Raw genomic sequence first — 27,860 nt, 5'->3', positions numbered from 1 at the left:
TGCAGTGATGCACTGGCACCTGTTTTGGTTTTAATAGGTTCCTGACCAGTGTCATGAGTTCCTGAGCTTTCTCTATCGGGAGATAAACCCTTTTCTGGTCTGTATCTAGAATCATGCCCAGGAAAGGCAGACTAGTCGTAGGAACCAACTGCGACTTTGGAATATTTAGAATCCAGCCGTGTTGCCGTAACACTTCCAGAGAAAGTGCTATGCTGATCAGCAACTGCTCTCTTGATCTCGCCTTTATGAGGAGATCGTCCAAGTACGGGATAATTGTGACTCCTTGCTTCCTCAGGAGTACCATCATTTCCGCCATTACCTTGGTAAATATTCTCGGTGCCGTGGAGAGACCAAACGGCAACGTCTGAAATTGGTAATGACAATCCTGTACCACAAATCTGAGGTACGCCTGATGAGGTGGATAAATGGGGACATGAAGGTATGCATCCTTTATGTCCAGAGACACCATAAAATCCCCCCCTTCCAGGCTTGCGATGACCGCTCTCAGCGATTCCATCTTGAACTTGAACCCTTTCAGGTATATGTTCAGGGATTTTAAATTCAATATGGGTCTGACCGAACCGTCCGGTTTCGGGAGTACAAACATGGTCGAATAAAAACCCCTTCCCTGTTGAAGGAGGGGAACCTTGACCACCACCTGTTGAAGATACAATTTGTGAATTGCAGTTAACACTATTTCCCTCTCGTGGGGGAAGCTGGTCGAGCCGATTTGAGGTATCGGTGAGGGGGCATCTCTTCGACTTACAGCTTGTATCCCTGAGACACAATTTTTATTGCCCAGGGATCCACCTGGGAGTGAACCCACTTGTGGCTGAAATTTCGAAGACGTGCCCCCACCAGGCCTAGGAGCCCCAGCGTCATGCGGTGGATTTTGTAGAGGCCGGGGAGGACTTCTGTTCCTGGGAAATAGCTGTGTTGTGCAGCTTCTTTCCTCTGCTCCTGCCTCTGGCAAGAAAGGACGCACCTCGGACTTTCTTGCTTTGTGATCGAAAGGACTGCATTTGATAATGACGTGCTTTCTTAGGCTGTGCGGGAATATAAGGCAAAAGATCAGAATTACCAGCTATAGCTGTGGAGACCAGGTCCGAGAGCCCTTCTCCACACAATTCCTCAGCCTTGTAAGGTAAACCTTGCATATGCCTCTTTTAGTCGGCATCACCTGTCCATTGCATGTTCTACAGGACACGTCTAGCAGAAATCGACATAGCATTGACTCTAGAACCCAGTAGACTAATGTCTCTTTGGGCATGTTTATATATATATATATATATATATATATATATATATATATATATATATATATATATATATATATACATACATACATACATACATACATACATACATATATATATATATATATATATATATATATACATATACACTAGGTGATTCATCGCGCCCTACGGGCGCTCTTCACACCGTCGTAAGGGGCTGCGCCCCCTTAACCCTTGCACACTCTTTTGGCGTGCAATATTTTTATTATATGGAGTATTACCTCCTATCATAATTGTGTGAGTGGTTAAATATTGCACGGACAAAGGGCGTGCAATGGTTAAGGGGTGGAAGCCCCTTGCAACGGCGTGAACAGCGCACGCAGGGCCTGGTGAATCACCTAGTAGGTGCTTTGGTTGGGGGAGTAGGAGGTGTGGGGAAGAGGCGGATGGGATCCTGGGGTGCCACGGTAGGGGCGGTTGCGGTGGTGCTGCAGGCGGGGGAGGGTGCGTGGGTGCTGCAGGTGGTGGTCCGGAGCCGCTGCGGGTGGGGGAGGAGCAGTTGCGGGGTTGCCCCGGGTGGGGGAGGGGCGGATGTGGTGGGAGGTACGGGTGCGGGGTCGCTGCGGGTGGGGGAGGGGGTCCGGAGCTATCGCGGGTGCTGGAGGCGGTGTGTGGGGGTGTCGCGGATGGGGCCCGGATGTACTGCGAGTGGGGGAGGGGCGGGTAATGCTTATCCTGCTTCTCTTCCTGTCAGCAGCTAAGCTGCTGTCCTCCCTTTGGCAGTGGCTCGTCCGGAGACTCGCACAGCAGCCAGTCACTATTGTTAGCGCCGGTGTCCCAACGCGCCGCATTACAGGGAAGATGTATGCAATAAACTACAGCTCCCAGCAGCCCTAAGGAGCGGAATGCTTCGGTGCTTAGGGCCGCTGGGAGCTGTAGTTTATGTAGTGCGCTGTAATGCGGCGCGTTGGGACACTGGTGCTAACAACTCGCCACTTGTGATCACTTCAGGCCATTCAGTTCCTGATTTGACATCATGAACACGCCCTGCGTTCGCCCAGCCACGCCTACGTTTTTCCGAACACTCCCTGAAAACGGTCAGTTGACACACAGAAACGCCCTCTACCTGTCAATCACTTTGCGGCTGCCTGTGCGACTAAAAAGCATCGCTAGACCCTGTGTAAAACTACATCGTTCATTGTAATAGTACGCCGAACGCGCGCATTGCGCTGCATGCGCAGAAGTGCCGAGTTCTGCCTGATCGCTGCACAGCGAACGAATGCAGCTAGCGATCAACTTGGAATGACCCCCATAGGACGCTGCAGTAAAAGGATTTTTCCCCCTCCTATCTACAGCACAGAGACTTGCTGCAGATGCAGTGACATACCCTCCAGCTGCACCTTTTTGGCAGGTACAGTACCTATTTTTTATGGTCTGTACCGTTTGTTTTTTGACTCTCCAGGCTTCCATTGAAAGTATATGAAAAGGGGCGTGGCCACGCTGCTGTACCCGTAGCCACGCCCCCTTTTCGCATGTGTATCAGTGTTTATGTGTAAAGTGTTGGAGGGTATGATGCTGCAGATGCAGTGGGCCTATTTTGGGGTGTGGGGCTGGAGCTGCAGCTCCATCAGTCCCATTGCTAATCCTGCTCTGTGAAAACACAGCAGGCAAAGGGCAGAGTTCCCATTGGATGTAACCTGTGTGGGAGGGCGTTTCTCGCCCAATCAGTTGTGGACTGGGTGTGATAGACCTGCTGCTAACCCAATGAGAGCTCCTAGCCACGCCCAGCGTTAGAGACCCAGGCACAGAATCACAGGGCTATTATTTAGGAGATATATAATAAGATTTTACTCACCGGTAAATCTATTTCTCGTAGTCCGTAGTGGATGCTGGGAACTCCGTAAGGACCATGGGGAATAGCGGCTCCGCAGGAGACTGGGCACAACTAAAGAAAGCTTTAGGACTACCTGGTGTGCACTGGCTCCTCCCACTATGACCCTCCTCCAGACCTCAGTTAGGATACTGTGCCCGGAAGAGCTGACACAATAAGGAAGGATTTTGAATCCCGGGTAAGACTCATACCAGCCACACCAATCACACCGTATAACTCGTGATACTATACCCAGTTAACAGTATGAAACATAACTGAGCCTCTCAACAGATGGCTCATAACAATAACCCGTTAGTTAGGCAATAACGATATACAAGTATTGCAGACAATCCGCACTTGGGATGGGCGCCCAGCATCCACTACGGACTACGAGAAATAGATTTACCGGTGAGTAAAATCTTATTTTCTCTGACGTCCTAGTGGATGCTGGGAACTCCGTAAGGACCATGGGGATTATACCAAAGCTCCCAAACGGGCGGGAGAGTGCGGATGACTCTGCAGCACCGAATGAGAGAACTCAAGGTCCTCCTCAGCCAGGGTATCAAATTTGTAGAATTTAGCAAACGTGTTTGCCCCTGACCAAGTAGCAGCTCGGCAAAGTTGTAAAGCCGAGACCCCTCGGGCAGCCGCCCAAGATGAGCCCACCTTCCTCGTGGAGTGGGCTTTTACTGATTTAGGATGCGGCAGTCCAGCCGCAGAATGCGCCAGCTGAATTGTGCTACAAATCCAGCGAGTAATAGTCTGCTTAGAAGCAGGAGCACCCAGTCTGTTGGGTGCATACAGGATAAATAGCGAGTCAGTTTTCCTGACTCCAGCCGTCCTGGAAACATATACTTTTCAGGGCCCTGACTACGTCCAGTAACTTGGAATCCTCCAAGTCCCTAGTAGCCGCAGGCACTACAATAGGTTGGTTCAAGTGAAAAGCTGATACCACCTTAGGGAGAAACGGAGGACGAGTCCTCAATTCTGCCCTATCCATATGGAAAATCAGATAAGGGCTTTTATATGACAATGCCGCCAATTCTGATACACGCCTGGCCGAAGCCAAGGCCAATAACATGACCACTTTCCACGTGAGATATTTCAGATCCACGGTTTTTAGTGGCTCAAACCAATGTGATTTTAGGAAACTCAACACCACGTTGAGATCCCAAGGTGCCACTGGAGGCACAAAAGGGGGGTGAATATGCAGCACTCCCTTTACAAATGTCTGAACTTCAGGTAGTGAAGCCAGTTCTTTCTGGAAGAAAATGGACAGAGCCGAAATCTGGACCTTAATGGAACCCAATTTTAGGCCCACAGTCACTCCTGACTGTAGGAAGTGCAGAAATCGACCCAGCTGAAATTCTTCTGTTGGGGCCTTCCTGACCTCACACCCCGCAACATATTTTCGCCAAATACGGTAATAATGGTTTGCGGTTACTTCTTTCCTGGCTTTTATCAGCGTAGGAACGACTTCCTCCGGAATGCCCTTTTCCTTTAGGATCCGGTATTCAACCGCCATGCCGTCAAACGCAGCCGCGGTAAGTCTTGGAACAGACAGGGCCCCTGCTGTAGCAGATCCTGTCTGAGCGGTAGAGGCCATGGGTCCTCTGATATCATTTCTTGCAGTTCTGGGTACCAAGCTCTTCTTGGCCAATCCGGAACCACGAGTATCGTTCTTACTCCTCGTTTTCTTATTATTCTCAGTACCTTTGGTATGAGAGGCAGAGGAGGGAACACATAGACCGACTGGAACACCCACGGTGTCACTAGAGCGTCCACAGCTATCGCCTGAGGGTCCCTTGACCTGGCGCAATATCTCTCTAGTTTTTTGTTTAGGCGGGACGCCATCATGTCCACCTGTGGCCTTTCCCAACGGTTTACCATCGGTTGGAAGACTTCTGGATGAAGTCCCCACTCTCCCGGGTGTAGGTCGTGTCTGCTGAGGAAGTCTGCTTCCCAGTTGTCCACTCCCGGAATGAACACTGCTGACAGTGCTAAGACGTGATTTTCCGCCCATCGGAGAATCCTTGTGGCTTCTGCCATCGCCATCCTGCTTCTCGTGCCGCCCTGTCGGTTTACATGGGCGACTGCCGTGATGTTGTCTGATTGGATCAGTACCGGCTGGTTTTGAAGCAGGGGCCTTGCCTGACTTAGGGCATTGTAAATGGCCCTCAGTTCCAGAATATTTATGTGTAGGGACGACTCCTGACTTGACCAAAGTCCTTGGAAGTTTCTTCCCTGTGTGACTGCTCCCCAGCCTCGAAGACTGGCATCCGTTGTCACCAGGACCCAGTCCTGTATGCCGAATCTGCGGCCCTCTTGAAGATGAGCACTCTGCAGCCACCACAGTAGAGATACCCTGGTCCTTGGAGACAGAGTTATCAGCCGATGCATCTGAAGATGCGATCCTGACCACTTGTCCAAGAGGTCCCACTGAAAGGTTCTTGCATGGAACCTGCCGAATGGAATTGCTTCGTAGGAAGCTACCATTTTTCCCAGGATTCGTGTGCAGTGATGCACCGATACCTGTTTTGGTTTCAGGAGGTCTCTGACTAGAGATGACAGCTACTTGGCTTTCTCCAGCGGGAGAAACACTTTTTTCTGTACTGTGTCCAGAACCATCCCTAGGAACAGTAGGCGTGTGGTAGGAACCAGCTGTGACTTTGGAATGTTTAGAATCCATCCGTGCTGTTGTAGCACTTCCCGAGATAGTGCTACCCCGACCAACAACTGCTCCCTGGACCTCGCCTTTATAAGGAGATCGTCCAGTTACGGGATAATTAAAACTCCCTTTTTTCGAAGGAGTATCATCATTTCTGCCATTACCTTGGTAAACACCCTCGGTGCTGTGGACAGCCCAAACGGCAGTGTCTGGAATTGGTAATGGCAATCCTGTACCACAAATCTGAGGTACTCCTGGTGAGGATGGTAAATGGGGACATGCAGGTAAGCATTCTTGATGTCCAGGGATACCATGTAATCCCCCTCGTCCAGGCTCGCAATAACCGCCCTGAGCGATTCCATCTTGAACTTGAATCTTTTGATATATGTGTTCAAGGATTTTAAATTTAAGATGGGTCTCACCGAACCGTCCGGTTTCGGTACCACAAACATTGTGGAATAGTAACCCTTTCCTTGTTGAAGGAGGGGTACCTTGACAATCACTTGCTGTGAATACAGTTTTTGGATAGCCACCAACACTGCCTCCCTGGCAGAGGGAGTTGCTGGTAAGGCAGATTTTAGGAAACGGCGGGGGGGGGGGAAGACGCCTCGAATTCCAGCCTGTACCCCTGAGATACTAGTTGAAGGATCCAGGGATCCACCTGTGAGAGAGCCCACTGTGCGCTGAAATTTCTGAGACGGGCCCCCACCGTACCCGGGTCCGCCTGTGAAGCCCCAGCGTCATGCTGTGGACTTACCGGACGCTGTGCCTTTTTGAATCGGCATCACCTGACCACTGCCGAGTCCATAACCCCCTTCTTGTGGCAATGGACATTGCGCTTATTTTTGATGCCAGCCGGCAAATATCCCTCTGTGCATCACGCATGTATAAGACAGCGTCTTTTATATGCTCTATTGTCAGCAAAATATTGTCCCTATCCAGAGTATCAATATTATCCGACAGGGAATCTGACCACGCAGCAGCAGCACTGCACATCCATGCCGATGCAATCGCTGGTCGCAATATAATGCCCGTGTGTGTATATATAGCTTTTAGGGTAGCCTCCTGCTTTCTCTCAGCAGGTTCCTTTTGGGGCGGCCGGCCACCTTTTTTGATAAATGTGTAAGCGCTTTATCTACCCTAGGGGGTGTTTCCCAACGTGACCTATCCTGTGGCGGGAAAGGGTACGCTGCCAATAACCGTTTAGAAATTATCAATTTCTTATCGGGGGAAGTCCACGCTTCCTCACACACCTCATTTAATTCCTCAGATGCAGGAAAAACTACTGGTAGTTTTTTCTCACCAAACATAATACCCTTTTTTGTGGTACCTGGGGTACTATCAGAAATGTGTAATACATTTTTCATTGCCTCAATCATGTAACGGGTGGCCCTATTGGAAGGTACACTAGTCTCATCGTCGTCGACACTGGAGTCGGTATCCGTGTCAACATCTGTGTCTGCCATCTGAGGTAGCGGGCGTTTTAAAGCCCCTGATGACATTTGAGACGCTTGGACAGGCACAAGCTGAGTAGCCGGCTGTCCTATGTCGTCAAACCTTTTATGTAAGGAGCTGACACTGTCACGTAATTCCTTCCATAAGTCCATCCACACAGGTGTCGACCCCGCAGGGGGTGACATCACATTCACAGGCATTTGCTCTGCCTCCACATCATTATCCTCATCATACATGTCGACACAGCAGTACCGACACACAGCACACACACAGGGAATGCTCTGACAGAGGACAGGACCCCACAAAGCCCTTTGGGGAGACAGAGGGAGAGTATGCCAGCACACACCAGAGCGCTATATAACACAGGGATATCACTATACAGAGTGTTTTCCCCTATAGCTGCTTGTATTATATATACTGCGCCTAAATTTATTGCCCCCCCTCTCTTTTTTACCCTTTCTGTAGTGCAGGACTGCAGGGGAGAGCCAGGGAGCGATCCTTCCAGCGGAGCTGTGAGGGAAAATGGCGCCAGTGTGCTGAGGAAGATGGCTCCGTCCCTTTTTCGGCGGGCTTTCTCCCGCTGTTTGTGTAAATCTGGCAGGGGTAATTTACACCTATATAACCTCTAGGGCTATATATGGTGTCAGTTTTGCCAGCCAAGATGTTAATATTGCTGCTCAGGGCGCCCCCCCCCCCAGCACCCTGCACCCATCAGTGACCGGAGTGTGTGGTGTGCATGAGGAGCAATGGCGCACAGCTGCAGTGCTGTGCGCTACCTTGGAGAAGACAAAAGTCTTCAGCCGCCGATTTTCCGGACACTTCTTGCTTCTGGCTCTGTAAGGGGGACGGCGGCGCAGCTCCGGGACCGGACGACGAGGTCGGGTCCTGTGTGCGATCACTCTGGAGCTAATGGTGTCCAGTAGCCTAAGAAGCCCAAGCTACCACCAGTTAGGTAGGTTCGCTTCTTCTCCCCTTAGTCCCTCGTTGCAGTGAGCCTGTTGCCAGCAGGTCTCACTGTAAAATAAAAAACCTAAAATATACTTTCTTTCTAGGAGCTCAGGAGAGCCTCCTAGTGTGCATCCAGCTCGGCCGGGCACAGAAATCTAACTGAGGTCTGGAGGAGGGTCATAGTTGGAGGAGCCAGTGCACACCAGGTAGTCCTAAAGCTTTCTTTAGTTGTGCCCAGTCTCCTGCGGAGCCGCTATTCCCCATGGTCCTTACGGAGTTCCCAGCATCCACTAGGACGTCAGAGAAATATACATATATACATATGTATACACATACTAGGGTCTTTTGTACCAGCATGTGTGTAAATGGACTTCAAAGTACTTTTACTGCATGCTATCTGCAGGATCCCTGAGGATAGCTGTTAAGTCAGCGCTACCTTTTGGGTAAACGTGACAAGCTTTGTCCACCCTAGGGGAAGATTCCCATCGTATCCTGGCCCTAGTGGGGAAAGGATACTCCCTGAGAATTCTTTGTGGGAAGCTGCAGCTTCTTGTCTGGAGATTCCCGCTCTTTTTCTTCATGAGAGGAGGGAAATTTACCTCAGCTTTCTTCCCCTTAAACATGTGTACCCTTGTGTCAGGGACAGATGAGACATCAGTGATATGCAAATCATCTTTCATTACAATAATCATATATTGAATACTTTCCTGCCATTTTGGCTGTAACTTTGCATTATCGTAGTCGACACTGGAGTCAGACTCCGTGTCGATATCAGTGTCTATTATTTTGGATAGTGAGCGTTGTGAGACTCTGAATGTCTCTGCGACATAGGGACAGACCTGTGTAGATTCCCTGTCTGTTCTCTAATCTTTTGTGCAATAAATTTACCTCAGCACTTAATTTCACATATCCAATCAGGTGTCGGCGTTGTCGACGGAGACACCACACACACACACACATTTGCTCCATCACCTCCTTAGGAGAGCCTTTTACCTCAGACATGTCGACACACACGTCTGAAGATAATTCCTCCCACAAGGCCCTTTGGAGAGACAGAGAGAGAGTATGCCAGCACACACCCCAGCGCTCTATGACCCAGGAAAAAACACAGCAATTTAATGTTTACCCAGTAGCGCTGTTATTATCTGCGCCGAATTATGTGCCCCCCCTCTTCTTTAAAACCCTCTCTTCTACGGTGGTAAAGGCAGGGGAGAGACCGGGGAGCTTCCTCTCAGCGGTGCTGTGGAGAAAAAACATGGCGCTGGTGAGTGCTGAGGAAGAAGCCCCGCCCCCTCAACGGCGGGCTTCTGTCCCGCTTAAATATAAATTTTCTTGGCGGGGGCTCATACATATATACAGTGCCCAACTGTATATATGTTTACTTTTGCCAAAAAGAGGTCCAAATGCTGCCCAGGGCGCCCCCCCCCCTGCGCCCTGCACCCTTACAGTGACCGGAGTATGTGAGGTGTGTGGGAGCAATGGCGCACAGCTGCAGTGCTGTGCGTTACCTCAGTGAAGAACGGAGTCTTCTGCCGCCGATTTCGAAGTCTTCTTGCTTCTCATACTCACCCGGCTTCTGTCTTCCGGCTCTGCGAGGGGGACGGCGGCGCGGCTCTGGGATCGGACGGCGAGGATGAGATCTTGCGTACGATCCCTCTGGAGCTAATGGTGTCCAGTAGCCTAAGAAGCAGGACCTAGCTTCAGAGAGTAGGGCTGCTTCTCTCCCCTCAGTCCCACGATGCAGGGAGTCTGTTGCCAGCAGAGCTCCCTGAAAATAAAAAACCTAACAAAATACTTTCTTTCAGCAAACTCAGGAGAGCTCACTGAAAAGCACCCAGCTCGCTCTGGGCACAGTATCAAACTGAGGTCTGGAGGAGGAGGGAGGAGGAGGGAGGAGCCAGAGCACACCAGAACCTAAATTCTTTCTTAAAGTGCCCATGTCTCCTGCGGAGCCCGTCTATCCCCATGGTCCTTAGAGTCCCCAGCATCCACTAGGACGTTAGAGAAATACAAATAATATGAAATATAAATCGGCATCTTGCAATTTTTATAAATGGGTGTAGTACGGCTGACCGGCGGTCTCCTGACCGCCGGTCATCTTACCGACGCCGGGATCCCGGCAGCATACCGACGCAGGGATCCCGGCGGGGAGGGGCGAGTGCAGCAAGCCCCTTGCGGGCTCGCTGCGCTCGCCACGCTGCAAGCTCGGTGGCGACCTGTGGTCGCCACGGGTTCTATTCCCACTCTATGGGTGTCGTGGACACCCACGAGTGGAAATAGTCCCTGTTGGTCGGCATGCCGACCATCGGGACAGTGACCCGTCGGGCTGGTGGAGGAGGTCATGCGACTGTCGGTCAGCTGACCGGCGGTCACATGAATACCACCCTTATAAATATATATGTAAGTATGCCCTGCAGAGGGAATACATATGATTTACCAGCGGGCGAGATGCCGGCTGTCCATATCCTGACAGCAGCATCCTACCCGCCAGAATTCTGGCAGTGGGGCGAGAGCAAAGAGTCCCCTTGCGGACACGCTGCACTCGCCACAGTATCTGTTCTCACTCTATGGGTGTCATGGACAACCACGAGTGGGAATAGTCCTGTTTGACCGGGATTCCAGCTGGAGGCACTGTCGGCCAACCTTGGCTACCTTGGTCTGCGAGAGGATGGACTCTTCCTGACAATCACTATAGGCTATGGCCACCTCCCTGTATAAGGCATCAGGTGCTCCTTATATTTTGCAGGCTTGAACAACTGCACAGAATACCTCATACGATTGGCTGGAATGACACCATTACCTCGGTGCCAGGTTGTCCTTCGCTGTCGGGGAGCTGGTGCCGTCCTTCTTGTTGCTGCTTAAACCGTTTTTAGCTTTGATGGCTCGGTTATAAGCTTTGTCTAGCTCTTCCATTATAAACTTCAGGTCTGAGCTGAGATGGGGGGCAGCCGTGAATCTCCAGAACAAGGACGGCAGGTAGAGCAGTATCGCCACCAGCAGCAGAATGTATGGGAAGAACTGGAAGGAGAGAAACGGTATGCATCTTATATTGATGACACTGGCACACATGCCATCGTGGCACACATTCCCACACCTGGACTTATTTATACAGCTTACAATAATATAGAATAGTACTAGTAAGAGAAGTTAACTAGGTTAACATTAAATAACGAGTCTTCATTCCCTCTGAAGCTTGTTCGCTGGATCAAAGTCTCTGAAATTCCCAACTGATCCCTTGAATCTTGCAGGGACAGCCAATGCTATTATAGAGCTTTGATAAAGTGATTTAAAACTTTATATTAATTTAAAAAAAAGAAAAACAGTTCTGGGGCCTATTAAGAGCACCGACAGAGAATGGCGTAGCCATTTAATTGACCTTCATGCATCACACTGTATTTAACTTGACAGACCATACATATCTCTCTCTGCAACCAATACGCACACAAGCTATGGGAAAATAAGGTAGTCAGACAGCGCCATCTAGTGTACGCAAATGAATAAACACTTCCAAAAGCACAGCACTTACCTGTTCTCCTATTTCTAAGTAGTCTGATTAACTAGAAGTCTAGCTCTAATGGTTACCCTAATTAAGGCACTAATTTACACTTGGGGGGCAGATGAAGGGTTCAATGCTAGTCGGCCTTATTGGCTCCCGCTGTGTGCACGGAAATAAATGTGCATCTTCGTCCTAGTGCAGAGTTGTACGAATGTGCAGCTAGACTACCCCCTAATCCATTTGCTTCATGTCATAGTTATCATTATTATTGATGCATGCTTATACATGCTCTATCCCTGATGAAAAAGATCCACCTGGAAACGCACACAGTGGCATAATCCGCAGTCAGTAGACACACTCTTGCTAAATAATATAAAGTGGGGTACCAGCGCTAAGAGTTGTATTGCCAATTTTCAATAAATCAATTACCACTGGATCAGTAATAAATTTTAATAAACACAATTATCACATGAATTAAAAACGTGAAGGTGAAGGTGTTGAAAATTCACCAAACAATTATAATATAAAATAATTATAAAATTGAGTTAAAATATGAATGGCTCTGAGGTGAAAATATTCAAAATGCTGAGAAGAACCCAACCATTATTTTGATGATCCCGGACTTAATAAAGTGCAGATGTCCTCCTCCTTATATTTGGTTATGCAGTCAGCTGGTAATACCCTTAATAGTACCTCTCACACAGTTCCATATGAATGGTGATGATTGCTCGTCTGTGTAGATATTCAAGGGGTTTCCATATCTTGCTGGTTGTGCTGAAAGGAGTAGTTTAAGATGTAGTTCTTGGAAATCCAAGTGTGCAAGAAAGTCCTTATCTGGATCAAAACTGGGCAAAGGTTGGGATTCCACAGCAGTGCCTTAACGCATTTCCCTGAGCCAGGTCGCTCAGCTTCTTCAGAAGTAACACTCTTGCTAAACTCTGCCTACCCTATTACCACCCCAATTTCCTCCCTTAGACTGTGCATCCAAATCTTGTAAAGTTCAGTCGCACTCATTTTTGCTACTCTCCAGAAAATGGTGCAGTGCGAAAATACACAAGATCCACCTGCAAATCTTGTGTTCATGCACCAGCCCCTTGATATTTGCATAAATGGTTAAACACATGCATGGGTGGGAAATGGTGGGCGTTGGGTGGGTTTCACGTGTCGCATTGTTGACTAATATATGTGTTGCAAATGCATGCAACAAATATCTTTGAATTTCTATTACCATATAGTTTTTCAAGCATTGTTGCCGGTACAATTTAATGTTCCTGGGGGACACCTGGGGGATAAATAATCCCCCTCGCTGTTTTTTATTTGGTATGACCCCTCCCTTTCATGCACCTGAAAAGTACTGCTAAATTGATTTGAGCAGCTTGTACTGTGTTTGTTTTTAGTATGTGTGACCTACGTGATTCATCGTCCTCTGGTATAAAGATTGAAACCTAATTTACAAAGCGCAAAAAATGTGCCGGCTTAGGAGCAGGGGGGTGATGGGAACAGACTGGCTTGGCACAGCTGAATTTTGCTCCTGCTTAGACCGGGTAGACGTCACGGCACCTCCTGCGCTTGCAATGTGACATATTTGCACTTCAGCATATACAGTAGGTGCACTTCTTGGAGCTCTCTGCCCAATATAAATAAACAGAAGCTTTAAACAAAAAAATGCCACAAACCTTCTCAATGTCCCCTCACTCGTATTACATTTGGACAATAAACGAGGCAATATCAAGCATTCATTGGAAACTGAAAATATTGCATGAAAATTGGTAGGAGATTGTGCCGCAATACTACTAAACCCATCTATAATATATTATCTATATAAAGGGTAATATCGGTATAATGCAGTAGGCACACTAGTGTAAAACTATGAAATTATAATACGAGCATTGTAGGATGGCTTTTTGAAACGATTTAACAGTTTAGGGACATTTTCTTTTTTTAAAGATGTTCTCCAGTGACAATGGGCCTGATTCAGCATGGATTGCAAAGGCAAAATCTTTCTCTAATAGGCAAAACCATGTGCACTGCAGGTGGGGCAGATATAACATGTGCAGAGAGAGTTAGATTTGGGTGGGTTATATTGTTTCTGTGCAGGGTAAATACTGGCTGCTTTATTTTAACACTGCAATTTAGATTTCAGTTTGAACACACCCCACCCAAATCTAACTCTCTCTGCACATGTTACATCTGCCCTAGCTGCACATGGTTTTGCCCATTAGTGAACAATTTTGCTCTTGTGATCCACCCTGAATCAGGCCCAATATGTGCAAAAGTAAGTTTTGGGGCTCACAAGTTCAGCGCTAACCTTTTCCCTGCACCAGTGGGCTGTTTCTAAAGCACTTCATAACCCTATCCTGCACCGAGGAGACCCAACAGGATAAATATATCAGTGTGTGGTTCTGATTTAGCCATTGTCCATTACGTGTGTGTAAAACAACAATGTTCAGCACTGTGATTGATGGCAGGGGTTACAGGTAGCAGTAGATGCGGGAATATGTCAGCCTGGTAAGTATACTGCAGCCACAATTTTAAACAAAATAAAATTAATTCAAATGTATTTGTATCTACTACCTTGTATAGAGAACCCATGAGGTGGCACTGCCACACAGATAGTGCTGAGCCTGGGTCAGCCACTTGCAGCAGGGTTTGGGCCTTACCTTGTGCAGCCAGAGGGGAATATTCCCGGAGTCGCTGTGTGATAGGTGGTTCTGCTGGACGGCTGCCCAACAGAAAGAGTCCACGTAGGCGGCCTGTCTCCATGAGAAGCTGGTGGGGGCGAAGCAGCTGATTTGGGCACCTGTGACCAATGAAGACAGTAGAAATCAATTAGTACCGACCATCTGCAGTGGGGCATCAATGCTGCATAGCCTTACCAGTCATCAAGTTGGCACAAGCCGTGTCTGCATACAGAGGTGTCATTTTATGAGTGGTTAGCTAGCAGGCTCTGAAGCGTTTTACACTGACTGAGCAGCAGGGCGGGTCAGTAATAATCTCATAAAACAAATGCAGATTCATATTATCCTGGACCTACAGTAGGCTATAGATATCGCTACACTGTGATTAGTAAGAACAATACACCTGTCTGTGGAAGGAGAAAGCTTCTACATAACAGATGAGGAGAGAATGAAGGTGTGTACATACGGGGAGATACTGACTATGCAATTTCCCAAAACTCCCCCAGAGCCCAGATTTTGACTATCTGTACCTTCGATTTTGACTATGGGGGTAATTCAGATCTGATCGCTGCTGTGCGTTTTCTGTGCGTTTTCGCACAGCAGGTGATCAGATCCAAACTGTGCATACACCACACTGCGCTGGCGCGTCGCACAGCTGCAACGGGGATCGCCGGTCAGCGACAGTATGGTGCGAAGGATCCATTCGCACGGGCGTTCCCAAGGAGATTGACAGGAAGAAGCCGTTCGTGGGTGGCAACTGACCGCTTTCAGGGAGTGTCTGGAAAAACGCAGGAGGGATCAAGCGTTTTCAGGGAAGGTGTCAGACGTCAGCTCCGGCCCCCGATCAGCAGGATTCCATCGCAGCGGCTGAGTAACTCTGCAACAGAAGCGATCGCACACCTGCACAGCGATTTTACCCTCCTCCTATAGGCGGCGACTATCTGATTGCAGGGCAACAAAAAACGCAGCCCAGCGATCAGATCTGAATTAGGCCTAATGTGCGGTTTTGACTAAGTGCCAATTTTGACTATGCTATGTACTAGATTGTACACAATATAGCCAGGACTGACTTGCCTGCACAGTCTATCTTTCCTTGCGATACCGACCCCGCGGGAGTGCGCATCGAGATCGCATCTGGCTAAACACAGTGCGATTTGCACTAACTTTCCTTGCGATTTTGACTATATAGTCAAAATGGAAAGGATAAATGTCACTATGGGGTCGATTCAATTCAGCAACTTGAGAATAGCGCCGGGAATTAGCTCCCGACGCTATTCAATTCAGCTGCTAGTGACCCGCAATTGTCAGGAATTCTTCTCTCATCCCCGGGGGATGAGAGAAGAAACCCGACAAAAGTGCTGCCTCGCGGCCGGCGCGAGGCTGATTCTGTCGGGAATCAGCCTTGCGCCGGGGAGACAAGTCGGAGAATGCCCGTTCTCCCGACAATTCAACCTGTTTAGTCGGCGAGAACGGGACATCGCCGACTTAACTGGAGCTGAATTGAATAGCTCCCTGACACCGCACAGGTGAATGCATAACGGAGTGATTACAGTCTCTCTCTGTATTACCATTACTGTACGTCTAAGGACGGTACAGGTGCTGTAATACAAATCCAATGGAATAGAAACATGGCTTTGCTGCAGAACACTTTGGGGCAGACACTACTAAGCTGAGTACGGCTTATCTTGTTTATTCAGGTCTAATAATATAAAGGTAGTTGCTATCAGCAATGTGTCAATGAGGCAAAGATTTCATGTTCTCACGGACTAAAAAACTGGGTAAGTAAGGACAATGACAGAATTGTACAAATGCTGACTGAGGACAAGGCACTGGTTACAGCAGAGTCTTATGACTGCAGCACAAGACTGCTTTCATTACTGTAATGGGTGACCACAGCACAGCATGCGGAGCGTTCCGTGTAAGGGCGACATTAGTTTTGCCTGACCCTACAGCACCCACGTGCACAAGGCAGTGGGGACTGCACAGAACCTCTGATGATAGGATCATTTCACCCAAAAACTAATTTGCGGTTTGGGTGAAAGCAAGTTCACCGGGGAGGACATCAATACAGGACAAGGCCCAACAGGGGACAAGGCCCAAGAGGGCAGGAGGGGAATTGCCTACACACTCTGCAGGAATGGCACTTTCCATCCAAAACTAACTTTTGTTTTTACTTTTAGGTGAAATTGGCCTCCTAACACATTTTGGAGGTGAAGTATTATCTATGGCTTTACCAAGCCTTTACTCTCCTCACCTTACTGCCTTATTTATTTAAACCTTTCCAGTACCAAAACCTGCATCACCATTTCCACCTTAATAATGTCCCTTTACTGCAGCATTTCAAAGAGGGGGGCTTAAAGAAGCGTTCTACATTAATGTAGGGCAATTCCAAAGTAACGGATGTAACTCTCAGATACAATGTTTGTGATAAACATCAGAATTGCTTCAAATTTAAAATGCACATAAAGAAGCAAATTTTACCACAATTGTATCTGCCACTGGTGAATAAAAATATGAAGTGTGAACAGGCCTCACCATCGTCTGCTGTAAATAAATACATTGTTTAAATGTAACCGGGATAGGACACATAAAATACATGTCTGATTTCTCTGAAACTTATTTATTCCATACTTTTTTACAATAAAGCATAAACCACACAGATTGTTTTAGTACAATTTTCAGCAAAGTCTTTCTTATTACCCTGACGATATTAAATGGAAGGTATGTGTAACGGACGTAACCCAAAAATCGTCACGGACGTAACCATCAAATACATTATTCAGGACATGAAAAAAGGCCCCTTGCATTAACTGTACAGGGTCATTTACCTTTCTGACAATGTTCTCAGATGGGTAGCATATCTCATCATCTTTGTTTTAACTCTTTCACTAACATAAAACCACATGAAACACTGATTATCAATATGTAATTTCTGACAGTACATGTCCTCAACTTTTGTTAACTACAATAATCCAAGTTTTTAGCCTTTGTTTCCAGAAAACAGCAATAGATAATCAGCGGTCACAATCAGTGTCTGCCTGGTAGCAATCACTGAAATAAGACAAAATGGCAGCATGTCATGTGACACACTGTTACCAACCCATTTTTGAACTGCTATAGACTATGACTGATGCACGGGGAACTTCATTTTTTGAATATTTCAACCTTTTTTTGTTTTTTTCATGACCCTTGTCCACTTTTGGTTGGAATGGCCCTGTATCTTGATCTGTACTAGTTTCTTATAATCAAAATGATTTTCTTAAAATACTTTGCTAAGGACCATAGTCATCCCACTGCACCTCTCATATACACCCTCAGTCCAGATCATAGCATTCGCTCGTTAACGATGCAAAATTTGTAGTGCATAATCAGACACTTGACATTAGCATTATATATGGACGCCCAACTTCCATGGAACAATCCTAATTTGGGGTCTTTGTCCCACCTTCCCCTTAGGGACTGCAATGTCTGGGTCGGCCCAGCAGTAAAGGGTATGTTCCATACACTGCTGCTATACCATGGTGTGTACAGCATACAAACAAAGGTAAAGGGTTTGGGTGTGGTCCAGCTTGTCCTTTAACCTGAAAAGTGGAAGTCACACCCTTGGGTTGCCTAGCCACGCCCTTTCACATTCGCACTCTTGTCCAGATTGCCGTATGAGCAAATGATAGGAGGTATGGATTGGTAAGAGAACCAATAGTGGTTACTGTGTTCCAACGCAACTTTTCACCTAAATATGTTGTATAATTTTTCTTTTTAATCCACCAATTTTGTCGACGCTCAACATGAAATCAAACGTGTCAACATTCAGCTTGTCAACACTGATGACATGTCAACAAGGTGAGAATGCGGACACTGCTTTTAATGTCTGTATATCCCTAACGGTAACCCCAACTCTATGCAAATGTCAACATTGTCAAGATCAACATCATAACTGCATTCCAATTAAGAGTGGTAGACTCAGGGGTAGAACCCACCTTGCAGTAGCCTTACCATTAGCGACTCCATCATTCGTGTCAGTAGACCAAACAGCTCACATAATGGAGGAATATAAAAAACATCCTACAGTACTCACTCAGCAACTATAAATAATGGAAAACAAAAAAAAGAAAATGAAATGTAGTAAGTGCAAGTGGGCACCACGCAGATAAGATCACGGAAACCGATATTTATGAATATTACATGAAGTCATCTGTCAGACAATGGCTACAATGATCATTTAGCCTTCCTGCCAGATGGCGTGCTTGTGATGCAGGACGCAATGTGACCATAGCTAAAGCACATCATCTTCAATTAAAAAAAACTAAATAATAATGTTGTTTGTTGCTTTTTATAATAATTAGGCAATTTCTGAGGAAAAAGTAGTCGCCAATCACAAGGAGAAAATTAGTTCCAATGTTTAATGTGGAACAATTAGATTTTCTGATCAGGAGAACAGACGTTCTCTGACATAATTATCCAGTGACATCCTGTACAGCACGCAAGAGGGCTGCGTCTGAGATGAAGCAATTAAGTCTATTCTCCGTCTAAATGAGACCGATATGGAGACGGCAAGATAGAAGGAAACAAATTAAAGTACTGTAAGCCCGTAACATATCTAAATATAGATATTGACGAAAAAAAAAAAAAAGATTTAAGGAGCTCCAAAAAAGCCTTCTGTGCAGTTACGTGTGATTTTCTATGGCGTTTGTAAAAGAGTAAGCAGTGCCATAACTATGGGCGCAAGTGGGTATGGGGGTCATTGTAGTCATTAGGGTCTATGGGCCGATGGTTTGCGTACAACTCCGATGGCGGGAGAACTGTGCAGGACCCGTTCTATTAACGTGCAGATATTTACAAAAGATGTCTCCTGCAAACTTACAGGTTTAAAGAACATTAACAACTTCGTGAAGGTCACTTTAATAATGTACTTCACCCATATAATGATGGCCTCTATCCAACAGTGGGATCACTTTATTCCGAGAATGCTTTTGTGTACAGCACTTACACGCGAGGGCCCAGATCAGCTCCTCACATCACAAGGAGCTACAAGTGACGGAACTGTGCGCCCAAAGGGGGTAATTTCAAATTGATCGCAGCAGGATTTTTGATAGCAACTGGGCAAAACCATGTGCACTGCAGGGGAGGCAGATATAACATGTGCAGAGAGAGTTAGATTTGGGTGGGTTATTTTATTTCTGTGCAGGGTAAATACTGGTTGATTTATTTTTACACTGCAAATTAGATTGCAGATTGAACACACCCCACCCAAATCTAACTCTCTCTGCACATGTTATATCTGCCTCCCCTGCAGTGCACATGGTTTTGCCCAGTTGCTATCAAAAAATAAGAATTTACTTACCGATAATTCTATTTCTCATAGTCCGTAGTGGATGCTGGGGACTCCGAAAGGACCATGGGGAATAGCGGCTCCGCAGGAGACTGGGCACAAAAGTAAAAGCTTTAAGACTACCTGGTGTGCACTGGCTCCTCCCCCTATGACCCTCCTCCAAGCCTCAGTTAGGATACTGTGCCCGGACGAGCGTATACAATAAGGAAGGATTTTGAATCCCGGGTAAGACTCATACCAGCCACACCAATCACACCGTACAACTTGTGATCTGAACCCAGTTAACAGCATGATAACAGAGGAGCCTCTGAAAAGATGGCTCACAACAATAATAACCCGATTTTTTTGTAACAATAACTATGTACAAGTATTGCAGACAATCCGCACTTGGGATGGGCGCCCAGCATCCACTACGGACTATGAGAAATAGAATTATCGGTAAGTAAATTCTTATTTTCTCTGACGTCCTAGTGGATGCTGGGGACTCCGAAAGGACCATGGGGATTATACCAAAGCTCCCAAACGGGCGGGAGAGTGCGGATGACTCTGCAGCACCGAATGAGAGAACTCCAGGTCCTCCTCAGCCAGGGTATCAAATTTGTAGAAATTAGCAAACGTGTTTGCCCCTGACCAAGTAGCTGCTCGGCAAAGTTGTAAAGCCGAGACCCCTCGGGCAGCCGCCCAAGATGAGCCCACTTTCCGTGTGGAATGGGCTTTTACAGATTTTGGCTGTGGCAGGCCTGCCACAGAATGTGCAAGCTGAATTGTACTACAAATCCAACGAGCAATCGTCTGCTTAGAAGCAGGAGCACCCAGCTTGTTGGGTGCATACAGGATAAACAGCGAGTCAGATTTTCTGACTCCAGCCGTCCTGGAAACATATATTTTCAGGGCCCTGACTACGTCCAGCAACTTGGAATCCTCCAAGTCCCTAGTAGCCGCAGGCACCACAATAGGCTGGTTTAAGTGAAATGCTGAAACCACCTTAGGGAGAAATTGAGGACGAGTCCTCAATTCTGCCCTGTCCGTATGAAAAATTAGGTAAGGGCTTTTATAGGATAAAGCCGCTAATTCTGAGACACGCCTGGCTGAGGCCAGGGCTAACAGCATTACCACTTTCCATATGAGATATTTTAAGTCCACAGTGGTGAGTGGTTCAAACCAATGTGATTTTAGGAACCCCAAAACCACATTGAGATCCCAAGGTGCCACTGGAGGCACAAAAGGAGGCTGTATATGCAGTACTCCCTTGACAAACGTCTGAACTTCAGGAACTGAAGCTAGTTCCTTTTGGAAGAATATTGACAGGGCCGAAATTTGAACCTTAATGGACCCTAATTTTAGGCCCATAGACAGTCCTGTTTGCAGGAAATGCAGGAAACGACCCAGTTGAAATTCCTCTGTAGGGGCCTTCCTGGCCTCACACCACGCAACATATTTACGCCAAATACGGTGATAATGTTGCACAGTTACATCCTTCCTGGCTTTGATCAGGGTAGGGATGACTTCATCCGAAATGCCTTTTTCCTTCAGGATCCGGCGTTCAACCGCCATGCCGTCAAACGCAGCCGCGGTAAGTCTTGGAACAGACATGGTCCCTGCTGGAGCAGGTCCTTTCTTAGAGGTAGAGGCCACGGGTCTTCCGTGAGCATCTCTTGAAGTTCCGGGTACCAAGTCCTTCTTGGCCAATCCGGAGCCACGAGTATAGTCCTTACTCCTCTCCTTCTTATGATTCTCAGTACCTTGGGTATGAGAGGCAGAGGAGGGAACACATACACTGACTGGTATACCCACGGTGTTACCAGAGCGTCCACAGCTATTGCCTGAGGGTCCCTTGACCTGGCGCAATATCTGTCCAGTTTTTTGTTGAGGCGGGACGCCATCATGTCCACCTTTGGTCTTTCCCAACGGTTCACAATCAGGTGGAAGACTTCTGGGTGAAGTCCCCACTCCCCCGGGTGGAGATCGTGTCTGCTGAGGAAGTCTGCTTCCCAGTTGTCCACTCCCGGAATGAACACTGCTGACAGTGTTATCACATGATTTTCCGCCCAGCGAAGAATCCTTGCAACTTCCGTCATTGCCCTCCTGCTTCTTGTGCCGCCCTGTCTGTTTACGTGGGCGACTGCCGTGATGTTGTCCGACTGGATCAGCACCGGCTGACCCTGAAGCAGAGGCCTTGCCTGACTTAGGGCATTGTAAATGGCCCTTAGTTCCAGGATATTTATGTGAAGTGACGTTTCCATGCTTGACCACAAGCCCTGGAAATTTCTTCCCTGTGTGACTGCTCCCCAGCCTCTCAGGCTGGCATCCGTGGTCACCAGGACCCAGTCCTGAATGCCGAATCTGCGGCCCTCTAGAAGATGAGCACTCTGCAACCACCACAGGAGAGACACCCTTGTCCTTGGAGACAGGGTTATCCGCTGATGCATTTGAAGATGTGATCCGGACCATTTGTCCAGCAGATCCCACTGAAAAGTTCTTGCGTGGAATCTGCCGAATGGAATCGCTTCGTAAGAAGCCACCATTTTTCCCAGGACCCTTGTGCATTGATGCACTGACACTTGGCCTGGTTTTAGGAGGTTCCTGACTAGGTCGGATAACTCCCTGGCTTTCTCCTCCGGGAGAAACACCTTTTTCTGTACTGTGTCCAGAATCATCCCTAGGAACAGCAAACGTGTCGTCGGAATCAGCTGCGATTTAGGAATATTTAGAATCCATCCGTGCTGTCGTAGTACTACCTGAGATAGTGCTACTCCGACCTCTAACTGTTCTCTGGACCTTGCCCTTATCAGGAGATCGTCCAAGTAAGGGATAATTAAGACGCCTTTTCTTCGAAGAAGAATCATCATTTCGGCCATTACCTTGGTAAAGACCCGGGGTGCCGTGGACAATCCAAACGGCAGCGTCTGAAACTGATAGTGACAGTTCTGTACCACAAACCTGAGGTACCCTTGGTGAGAAGGGCAAATTGGGACATGGAGGTAAGCATCCTTGATGTCCAGAGACACCATATAGTCCCCTTCTTCCAGGTTCGCTATCACTGCTCTGAGTGATTCCATCTTGAATTTGAACCTTTGTATGTAAGTGTTCAAGGATTTCAGATTTAAAATAGGTCTCACCGAGCCGTCCGGCTTCGGTACCACAAACAGCGTGGAATAATACCCCTTTCCCTGTTGTAGGAGGGGTACCTTGATTATCACCTGCTGGGAATACAGCTTGTGAATGGCTTCCAATACCGCCTCCCTGTCGGGGGGAGACGTTGGTAAGGCAGACTTCAGGAACCGGCGAGGGGGAGACGTCTCGAATTCCAATTTGTACCCCTGAGATACTACCTGCAGGATCCAGGGTTCCACTTGCGAGTGAGCCCACTGCGCGCTGAAATTCTTGAGACGGGCCCCCACCATGCCTGAGTCCGCTTGTAAGGCCCCAGCGTCATGCTGAGGACTTGGCAGAAGCGGGGGAGGGCTTCTGTTCCTGGGAAGAGGCTGTCTGCTGCAGTCTTTTTCCCCTTCCTCTGCCCCGGGGCAGATACGAGTGGCCTTTTGCCCGCTTGCCCTTATGGGGACGAAAGGACTGAGCCTGAAAAGACGGTGTCTTTTTCTGCTGAGAGGTGACCTGGGGTAAAAAGGTGGATTTCCCAGCCGTTGCCGTGGCCACCAGGTCCGATAGACCGACCCCAAATAACTCATCTTTTTTCTAAGCAGCTCAGGAGAGCCACCTAGACTGCACCCTTCTCGTTCGGGCACAAAAATCTAACTGAGGCTTGGAGGAGGGTCATAGGGGGAGGAGCCAGTGCACACCAGGTAGTCTTAAAGCTTTTACTTTTGTGCCCAGTCTCCTGCGGAGCCGCTATTCCCCATGGTCCTTTCGGAGTCCCCAGCATCCACTAGGACGTCAGAGAAATCCTGCTGCGATCAACTTGGAATTACCCCCAAAGAGTCGGCCGCCAGCTCAGTGGTACAACATGGTGTCTGGGAAACACAATGATGTTTCACAAACACAAGTTCCCATCTAAGTCAGGCCAATGATTAAGCACAAAGGTGCTCTACTTAGGTCGGCCTTAATAATATATACTGGTTGGAGCTGGTTAAGTGTATGTTACCGTGGCCACTAGGGACCCTGTGGTAGAGAGCGTCCTGTAAGAAGCACCGCTGGTCACATACTGCGCCAATTGTTATACATCTGTGTCTTATAGATTGCTTCTCCGTAAGGCACAGAGAGGCTGACTCAGAGCTGAATGGATCTCTCATTTTTCCATACATGACAGAATGTCAGATACAGTATACAGGTGTGTCCTCAAACACTGTGGCTTCAGTCACGCCATACAGCCCTTCTCAGAATACCAGGTCCCGGGCGGCTCGGCCGTGCGTCTTATTTCGCTCAATATGTGCGTCCTATTCGCATAAATAAAACTGTAAGCGCTAAACTGCCCTGCACTGATCTGATGTGCGACATTTGTGCATCTGTGTGTGCAAAGGAGTCTGAACCTGTATACTGAGTGCTGCAATGCAGCCACCGCAACTTTCACCTGCGCCAAGTAAACTAAATAACCAATGGCCATCCACCGAGGAGCACATTATAAATGACCTCACACAGAGCACTGCACGTGGGTGACATGTAAAGGAAAAACAGAGCGACATGCAAGTGAATATATACACAACACACACAAGCATCAGGTACTAAGGCTGATATGAGGATCAGTGAGTCTACATGCGGGAAACCATCTAAACCCCACTGATTTTAAACCATTCTCATTATTATCAGTGGCCCTTACACCAGCCCCATACTAGCTGCAAGAGGCCAATCAGAAGCAGGTTTCCCTTCACTGTGCGTGCGACTTGCACGAGGTTAGTTTTATCAGAAGCCGGTTAACCCACCAGTATGTTTTTAGAGTGTGGGAGGAAACGTGTGCACACACAGGGAGAAACACATGAACAGCATACAGGAAGTCAGGAAAATCCACTGCCACAAACCAGGGCTAGAAACCCTCCATCACTGGAAGAGGAAGCTCGTGACACGGAGCAAGACGGGATGGAGACCTGTGACTTACACTGCTACATACTGCTTGTGACGGTCCGTCAGTCTGCATAACTATGGGTCTATTTATTAAAGGGAGGTAAGAGCCGTCCACCTGCGACAACGGGTGCTTCTCTGAACTCTCACACTCATGCTGGCCTAACAAGGACCAGTTTTCGCTCTTGCCATTACTGGATGATGATGACTGTATAGGATAATAATAGACATTTATTTAATTAAAGCATTTGAAATTATTTTTTTCTTTTTATGAAGTGAAATAGGAAACCCAATTCCAGCCTTCCGGTACCACTGCATATGTGAGAACTGCCAATGCTGGGCCAGCCACGTGGCTCCATCAAGCCTGGCCGCTCTTATCGCTGCCAGCCAGTACCGCCGGGGAGCCGAACAGCACTCAGGTGGGACATTTTCATGATAAATTGTGGCACTAACTAATTCTCTAAGCATGCAAACAAGTGGCAGCAGCAAAACACCATTATTCCCATTAACTGGTGAACTCACTGATATTGCAGTTACCGCCACAAGAAAAATCACATATATAACAAGTATATAGGTGGTCATTCCGAGTTGTTCGCTCGCAAGCTGCTTTTAGCAGCTTTGCACACGCTAAGCCGCCGCCTACTGGGAGTGAATCTTAGCATAGTAAAATTGCGAACGAAAGATTCGCAATATTGCGAAAAGACTTCTCTGTGCAGTTTCTGAGTAGCTCGAGACTTACTCAGCCAGTGCGATCAGTTCAGTGCTTGTCTTTCCTGGTTTGACGTCACAAACACACCCAGCGTTCGGCCAGACACTCCTCCCTTTCTCCAGCCACTCCCGCGTTTTTCCCAGAAACGGTAGAGTTTTTTCGCACACACCCATAAAACGGCCAGTTTCCGCCCAGAAACACCCACTTCCTGTCAATCACATTACGATCACCAGAACGAAGAAAAAACCTCGTAATGCCGTGAGTAAAATACCTAACTGCATAGCAAATATACTTGGCGCAGTCGCACTGCGGACATTGCGCATGCGCATTAGCGACTAATCGCTCTGTTGCGAGAAAAAAAATAAGATTTTACTTACCGATAAATCTATTTCTCGTAGTCCGTAGTGGATGCTGGGACTCCGTAAGGACCATGGGGAATAGCGGCTCCGCAGGAGACAGGGCACAAGAATAAAAGCTTTAGGATCAGGTGGTGTGCACTGGCTCCTCCCCCTATGACCCTCCTCCAAGCCTCAGTTAGGATACTGTGCCCGGACGAGCGTACACAATAAGGAAGGATATTGAATCCCGGGTAAGACTCATACCAGCCACACCAATCACACCGTACAACTTGTGATCTGAACCCAGTTAACAGTATGATAACAACGAAGGAGCCTCTGAAAAGATGGCTCACAACAACAATAACCCGATTTAGTTAACAATAACTATGTACAAGTATTGCAGATAATCCGCACTTGGGATGGGCGCCCAGCATCCACTACGGACTACGAGAAATAGATTTATCGGTAAGTAAAATCTTATTTTCTCTGACGTCCTAGTGGATGCTGGGACTCCGTAAGGACCATGGGGATTATACCAAAGCTCCCAAACGGGCGGGAGAGTGCGGATGACTCTGCAGCACCGAATGAGAGAACTCCAGGTCCTCCTCAGCCAGGGTATCAAATTTGTAGAATTTAGCAAACGTGTTTGCCCCTGACCAAGTAGCTGCTCTGCAAAGTTGTAAAGCCGAGACCCCTCGGGCAGCCGCCCAAGATGAGCCCACTTTCCTTGTGGAATGGGCTTTTACAGATTTTGGCTGTGGCAGGCCTGCCACAGAATGTGCAAGCTGAATTGTACTACAAATCCAACGAGCAATAGTCTGCTTAGAAGCAGGAGCACCCAGCTTGTTGGGTGCATACAGGATAAACAGCGAGTCAGACTTTCTGACTCCAGCCGTCCTGGAAACATATATTTTCAGGGCCCTGACAACGTCAAGTAACTTGGAGTCCTCCAAGTCCCTAGTAGCCACAGGCACCACAATAGGTTGGTTCATGTGAAAGGCAGAAACCACCTTAGGGAGAAATTGAGGACGAGTCCTCAATTCTGCCCTGTCAGAATGAAAAATTAAGTAAGGGCTTTTATATGATAAAGCCGCCAATTCTGACACACGCCTGGCTGAAGCCAGGGCTAACAGCATCGTCACCTTCCATGTGAGATATTTTAAGTCCACAGTGGTGAGTGGTTCAAACCAATGTGACTTAAGGAACCTCAAAACAACATTGAGATCCCAAGGTGCCACTGGAGGCACAAAAGGAGGTTGTATATGCAGTACCCCTTTTACAAATGTCTGAACTTCAGGTACTGAAGCCAGTTCTTTCTGGAAGAAAATCGACAGGGCCGAAATTTGAACCTTAATGGACCCTAATTTTAGGCCCATAGACAGTCCTGTTTGCAGGAAATGGAGGAAACGACCCAGTTGAAATTCCTCTGTAGGGGCCTTCTTGGCCTCACACCACGCAACATATTTTCGCCAAATGCGGTGATAATGTTTTGCGGTTACATCCTTCCTGGCTTTGACCAGGGTAGGGATGACTTCATCTGGAATGCCTTTTTCCTTCAGGATCCGGCGTTCAACCGCCATGCCGTCAAACGCAGCCGCGGTAAGTCTTGGAACAGACAAGGCCCCTGCTGGAGCAGGTCCTTTCTTAGAGGTAGAGGCCACGGGTCTTCCGTGAGCATCTCTTGAAGTTCCGGGTACCAAGTCCTTCTTGGCCAATCCGGAACCACGAGTATCGTTCTTACTCCTCTCCTTCTTATGATTCTCAGTACTTTTGGTATGAGAGGCAGAGGAGGGAACACATACACTGACTGGTACACCCACGGTGTCACCAGAGCGTCCACCGCTATTGCCTGAGGGTCCCTTGACCTGGCGCAATATCCGTCTAGTTTTTTGTTTAGACGTGACGCCATCATGTCCACCTTTGGTTTTTCCCAACGGTTTACAATCAGGTGGAAGACTTCTGGGTGAAGTCCCCACTCTCCCGAGTGAAGGTCGTGTCTGCTGAGGAAGTCTGCTTCCCAGTTGTCCACTCCCGGAATGAACACTGCTGACAGAGCTATCACATGATTTTCCGCCCAGCGAAGAATCCTTGCAGCTTCTGCCATTGCCCTCCTGCTTC

At 47.8% G+C, this 27,860-nt stretch overlaps 1 protein-coding gene across 1 annotated transcript in view; it reads right to left on the bottom strand.

The window, feature by feature from the left end:
* PANX1 (pannexin 1) overlaps positions 1 to 27,860 on the bottom strand; it is a 168,731-nt gene that overhangs the window by 18,612 nt on the left and 122,259 nt on the right. Inside the window, exons 2-3 of the mRNA XM_063951448.1 lie at positions 14,336 to 14,475; positions 10,980 to 11,197 (exon numbers count right to left, since the gene is read on the bottom strand). Of these exons, the coding sequence (XP_063807518.1) occupies positions 10,980 to 11,197; positions 14,336 to 14,475 (358 nt within the window). The remainder of the gene's footprint in view (positions 1 to 10,979; positions 11,198 to 14,335; positions 14,476 to 27,860) is intronic.

This window comes from Pseudophryne corroboree, chromosome 2, assembly GCF_028390025.1.
Source record: "Pseudophryne corroboree isolate aPseCor3 chromosome 2, aPseCor3.hap2, whole genome shotgun sequence".
Classification (NCBI taxonomy): Eukaryota; Metazoa; Chordata; class Amphibia; order Anura; family Myobatrachidae; genus Pseudophryne; species Pseudophryne corroboree.
The sequence above is the reverse complement of the archived record's forward strand: the minus strand, read 5'-3'. Positions and strand labels throughout refer to the sequence as shown.